Source organism: Populus nigra, chromosome 18 (assembly GCF_951802175.1).
Source record: "Populus nigra chromosome 18, ddPopNigr1.1, whole genome shotgun sequence".
Taxonomy (NCBI): Eukaryota; Viridiplantae; Streptophyta; class Magnoliopsida; order Malpighiales; family Salicaceae; genus Populus; species Populus nigra.
Window position 1 is genome coordinate 13,957,901 of NC_084869.1, and position 6,000 is coordinate 13,963,900.

The following is a 6,000-nucleotide window of genomic DNA, read 5'->3' on the forward strand; positions in this document are numbered from 1 at the left end:
TTAAATGGTTAAAATAAAAGTCACCACGACATCACTATGCATGTTTGTATGAGAATGCGGTGTGAATCGCGTTCTCTCAAATTTTTTTAAAAAATTTATGGTCGGAAGCAAATGATGATGAAATTCGATACAGGTTAAAATTTTTAAAAATTAAAAATACAATAATTATAGAAAAACTTCAAAAATATCTAATTCTATCCATTTATATCTCATTTGCTAACATATTATTACAACTTTTTATATTTTAAAAAAATAAAAAACATCAGTAATGCTGGATAATAAAAAACATAAAATGGAAAAACTATTTTCTTTAAATAAAAAAGGTTAGAAAAGCATAATAATACAAAATAAAAAGATAAAAATAAAAAAATAAAATTAATTAAAATATTTATTTTTAACCACAAATATTCAGAGTTAAAGAAAGCTAAACAGTGTGGGTTTTCATTGTTCATCATTTTACTGTTCACAAAGACACATATCACCGTGGATTAGAGTAGTGTAAATATATAATTGTCCTTACCAAAAAAAACTTTCTAAGCATTCTGTTGGGGTGAGATTGTTTTTTTCATGGGATACATTTGGTATTGAAAGAATAATTAAGGACATAATGTTTTGTCTCTGACGCTGGGGAATGATATGTCTGTGAGACCCCAGGTGCTCGGTGTGCCATTATAACCAGATCACAAGCTATAAGGTTTAGCATTGCCGTTAGACCTAATAATATTGGATCTGACATTATTGTCATACTCGAGATGCCGAAAAATAACATGACTGCAAGACACCTGGTACCAAGATTTGGTATCATAGTCAAACCCCAGACTATCGGGTTAGGCTTGATCGTCAAATTCAATGCTTTTAAGTCTGCTATAGTTGTCAGATGCAAGATTACTGGGTATATATTGTTGTAACCTAGAAGTCTTAAAATGTTTTATATTTTAAAAAGAATTTGTTATTGATCTGATGTGTGACCCGAGTGAATATGCTAATAAAAAATCCTTAAATGTATAGATTTAATGTTTTTTTTTTTTAATTTTTGTATGGAACCTGAATTTCTTTGTGCGGATATTTTTAATGTCTTTTCAGGCGGATACCCTTGTGGAAAACCAGACGTAACACACACTCAATCTGAGAGGTATTTTTTGCACAAAAACTCGAAGATGGTGACTGAAATGAAAGGAAGCATAGAAAACACATGGCCGCGAGATGTGATATGGAAGCATAGACTGCAATAGGAATGTGACAAAAGGGGCAGGCCTGCGACGGTAGATGGAGACGGAGATGGAAGGGGAGATGTACCCAAGGGGAGAACAGGAAACCAGTGGGGTCCTAAAGATTTAGCCCCGCCCCACCATCAGCCCTACACGTGCCCATAGGTCCCATCTACTTTCTCATCATCTCTCTCTCTAACTTGTTGCTGGCAACATGGCAGTGCTGCCGCCCTCTGAGTTATAGCTGAACTCCATGGCCATCCTGTGACAAAAAACACCAGCACATGTGATGTGCCTATGTCCATGTGTTTTGCTTTCAGCCCTGGATCATGGGCTGCTGTGCAAGAATTTGTTTCCTTTGAGGTTACTGTTTGAACATAAAAGCCGTGAGAGTACAAGAGACGCGTTTTGCTTTGAAAACATATAAATTAATTCCAAAAATACTTCAAAAATATATCCATCTTATGTCTTTGTATTCATCTCCATTGGTAGTGCATTCATGTCCTTTTCTGTATCAAAACATTAATCAAACGCATCCTGATCAGCCGGGTTAAAAGTGCGGGGTTCTTTTTCTGGCGTCTTTGTTTACAATGGCAGTTTTAGCCAAAATTGGATCAACCAAGTGGGTATGGACTGACTTCTCATTTCGGCACCAGATGTTTGGAAAGAAGTCAAGTTTTAGCCATAATACTCGCTTGCAGTGAAACTTGTGCCTTTGGGTTTTTCTTGTCGGATTAAGATATCACCATCTCGATAATTTTTTTTAAGACCCGTTTATTTGTTGAAAAATAATTTTATTTTAAAAAATAAATTTTAGGAAAATGAATTTCAGAAAAGTAAATTATTTTCTGATATTTGGTAGTGTAGTGAAAAATAAGTTGGAAAACACTTTTCAGTATTTGGTTATATCATGGAAAATGAGCTGGAAAATTACTTATTAATGTTCTATTTTTCTCAAGCTTATTAAAATAATGAGGAATAAATCTTACAAATTAAAAAGTTGAATGAAAATAAAATTGAAAAAAAATATAATTTCATAAATTATCTCAAATAAAATAAATAATAATCAAAATAATAGAGATCAAATCTAAAAAATAAAAAAATGAAAGATGAAGAAATTAAAATAATAATAATAATAATAATTAATATTTTATAAATTATTTCAAATAAAATAAGCAACAATCAAAAGAATAAGGATCAAATTTGATATATAAAGAATTTCAATAAAAAAATAATAAGAAAAAAATAAATAACAATCATAAAAATGAGGACCAAAGTTAATATAAAAATTAAATTTTAAGAGATGAAATTGAAAAATAAATATTTAAAACAAAATATATATAACAATCAAAATTTTGAAGACTAAATTTGATATAATCAACAAATAATATGATATTTCTAAATTTTTCACAACTTCTGGAAAGTGTTTTCCGCCCAAATTTTTCAAGAAAACACTTTTTTAGAAATCAAATCAAATTTTTCTTTAACTGGAAAGTATTTTCCATTAACCAATTTTTTAATAACAAATAAATACTGAAAAATTTAAAAAATCACTTTCAGAAAAATAAACACGACCTAAATATTCATTTGACTTTTTGTTGTTTAGGATTAAGAGCTCACGTGGGCTCCTAATAACCGAAGTCAAAGAGATGCAATTGATACCAGTCCATGCAAAAACTCCATGGTGGTCAACACTAAACGTCTAATTTGTTTCTGTATTTTTTTTTAAAAATGTATTTATTTGTTTTAAATTATTTTAATATATATTAAAATCCTTTAAAAAATAATTATTATTACATTTCCAAACTGACATGAATCACAGTGACTAAATCACTTGTGTCTCAATCATTGACACCTAGGCTTTTAGTCCCGAGGAGGAGGGTTCAGAGCCCAAAAACATTCGCATTTTTTTCGAGGGATGGAGGGAGAACAAAGCGGTGTGAGGCTACAATCTAGATTGACTTAAAATAAAATATCAGTTAAATGTATTTCTAAGCCAAACAAAATATTACAAGATTATCCATAAAATAATACTAAGAATAGAATAAATCGGCAACTGTAGCACGAAGTTTTCTCGGCGTAACAAGAAAATAAGAACTATCTAATGATTGTCAAACCAATAGCAGTGACGATAATGGTGGAGGGGACTCCAAATTTGAGATGGCTCCAGAAAGATAAGTTGTAACCAAGATTTGGGGCACGGCTTGCCTGTTCACACACTATCATATTGGCAGCTGAACCCAGTAGCGAGAGGTTACCTGCCACTGTGCTCACCCACGCTAAAATCAGCCATGACTTCCTCACATAATCCGGGGAAATACAAGCTGCCGATGCTGCCATCCGTGCCCCGAGTAAGAGAACTGAGACGATCGGCAGAGTTACTATAAACATCTTTTTATGTTTCTTTTCAGTCATAATTAATGTAACAATTAATGCCCCGTAAATGGATGACGTGCATTATATATATATATATATATATATATATACATGCATGAAGTTGCATTGATCAGAATAATTTGGGTCCATGCATGCATGCCAATCTCATTCAATGGATAACTAGGGCTTGGAGAAAAGGAAGTATGAACATACCAGTTGGTACATTTGACACCACATTTGAGAGGATAACAATGAGAACTGCAAGGACTGCTATCCCGCTAGCATGGTTAATTTGTGCGAAGGGCTCCACGAATTCCCACAAACAGCTTGGAAATCCAGTTTTATTGAAGCCTTCAATTGTCATAAACATCCCACAAAAGAGAATCAAAAGAGAATAGGAAACCTGGCCAAATGTAAGAAGAAAGATTCAAGGCTTCAGGTTCTTGACAGACCAGTAAAAATCTTCATTAACTAACAGAGAAGACAGGTAGAAAATAACTCAAGTATCAAGTTTGGTGTCTTGCCTTCTCTAGGCATGGCTGAGCATCCTTGAAATCAAGAACCATTAGAGCAACAGCAGCAGTGACTGCAGTCCATGACATATTTACTCCCATAACCAAAGCAATCAACATCCCAAGAGTCACCAGGTACACACAAGATTTCCACAGTATGGGTTTCCATTTCGAGCATGCACTCGAGTTTCCTGCAGACTCTAACATAATACTGGGAACCCTGAACATGTCAGTCTCACTAGCACCAGATCTGTATCTTAACGTGTTAAAATAAGCCGAATTCCCATGAATTGAAGGCGAGCCCTGCATATCCAGCATGAAGCTTCTTTCTTGAAAGCTTGAGCGTGGGAAATGTGGCAATGTGGCTGGTAAAAACCTGTAGAAACTCGTGTCATCATCAGCAACAACTTCCCCATTTGCCTCTTCTTCTTCCTTAAGATGAGAAGATAACTCTCTCCGATACATACATATGATAGCTACAGCATTCACAAAAACTCCTACAAGTGCTGCAGGTGCAATTCCAACAAAGAAAGTCAAAAAAGGAATCTGACCATTTACAGCAACAACCAGGTTTTGAGGGTTGCCTATTGGGGTTGCTGATGACCCAATATTTGAACTTGAGGCAAGAGCAACCAAGAAAGGTCGAGGCGAGAGATTGTGCTGTTTTGCAACTTTGAGTACAAATTCAGTCAAGATCATACAAGAAGTGTCATTGGTAAAGAAAGCACTTGAAATGGCAGATAATAAGCAGACTCTACAAACTAAATCCTTTGCTCCAAGGCTCTTCCATGACAGCAGTTTGCTCAAGTACATAAACGCATCTGCTCTTTCAAGATAGACACCCACGACTATTGTTCCAAAGAGAAGGCCAAGAATTGAAAGATCAATGGAAGCATATGCTTGAGAAGGAGATATGACTTGGAAAATAACCATGAGTATTGCCCCTAAAAGAGATCCTGCAGTCCTCCCAATGGGCAGAATTGGAACAGCAGGGAAAACTGCCAGCACCAAGAATACTGCAAAGGCAAATGTGCCTAGAACCACTTTCACTAAAGGAGCCATTGTCATTTCCTTTGCAGCTTAGAAACCCTGAAAACACAACAAGATTCAATTATCCTGCATTCTCACACAATATTGACAGACATTGCCATTCAAAATAGAAGACTAGCCAATTAACAGGAGTTCACCTAGGAAGAACTGTTACAAGATAAACAAAATTCCTTTCCTGTTGAAGAACTATGAACTCAATAACATTCCGAATTGCTCAGTGCCTTAATCTAACAATACCCATCATTATCAAGTAAAACATAGCAGTTCCAATCAACAACAAAAAAAAAAACAATTTGCATAAAATGAAAGATGACACCTTGACATATCAAAACAAGAGTCCACTGCTTTTCTGAAAAAATGCCAGCAGTCCATTGGCATTTTAGTGAAGTCTTCCATGTTGACAGCAAAGTGGTGGACCTAAAATCAAAGTGCACTTAACAGCCAAACAGAAGTGTAACTAGCACAGCATGCAGCAGGTCCAACTGAAAAAAACAGCCATTAATTGCACAAGGTTTAGTCTAATTAATGGATGAATAAATAGCTTACTGGTAGTGTACGTACATATCCAGCAGGCTTGAGCTTGATCATTTTGGCTGCGAATACAACTACATGTCAAAGCAGGAGAGGTGCTGGTAGTTACAAGTCCTTTTCCATTCAACACTAAACATGAAATTTGTGCGATCATTAGGTTCCTGTGACTGAGATAGGATCCAATAGCATGGATAAGTGGACCAGACAACACAAACATGGAGTGGTGTATGGGTTCTCTATTAGCCAGATTGTCTTTCTCAGTGCAAACTAGAGCATGTGATTTTATCATTGCTGAAAATGTCGTTCGTCATGGCAGGGTCACT

The 6,000-nt window shown here is 35.1% G+C and overlaps 1 protein-coding gene across 3 annotated transcripts; it reads right to left on the bottom strand.

Annotated features, from left to right (window-relative positions):
- Window positions 1-3,170: 3,170 nt before the first annotated feature.
- LOC133678121 (silicon efflux transporter LSI2-like) lies at window positions 3,171-5,756 on the bottom strand. Of its 3 annotated transcripts, none has more exons than XM_062100324.1 (4): window positions 5,708-5,756; window positions 4,109-5,563; window positions 3,798-3,987; window positions 3,171-3,568 (listed from the first exon to the last, which is right to left on the bottom strand). In XM_062100324.1, the coding sequence occupies exons 2-4, from the start codon at window positions 5,162-5,164 to the stop codon at window positions 3,306-3,308; spliced, it is 1,509 nt and encodes a 502-aa protein (XP_061956308.1). In that variant the 5' UTR covers window positions 5,165-5,563; window positions 5,708-5,756; the 3' UTR covers window positions 3,171-3,305. The 3 variants fall into 3 exon arrangements, with proteins under 3 accessions (XP_061956308.1, XP_061956309.1, XP_061956307.1); XM_062100325.1 differs by lacking the exon at window positions 5,708-5,756 and having other exon boundaries at window positions 4,109-5,185; window positions 5,463-5,677; XM_062100323.1 differs by lacking the exon at window positions 5,708-5,756 and having other exon boundaries at window positions 4,109-5,185; window positions 5,284-5,676.
- Between the last annotated feature and the right edge of the window lie 244 nt (window positions 5,757-6,000).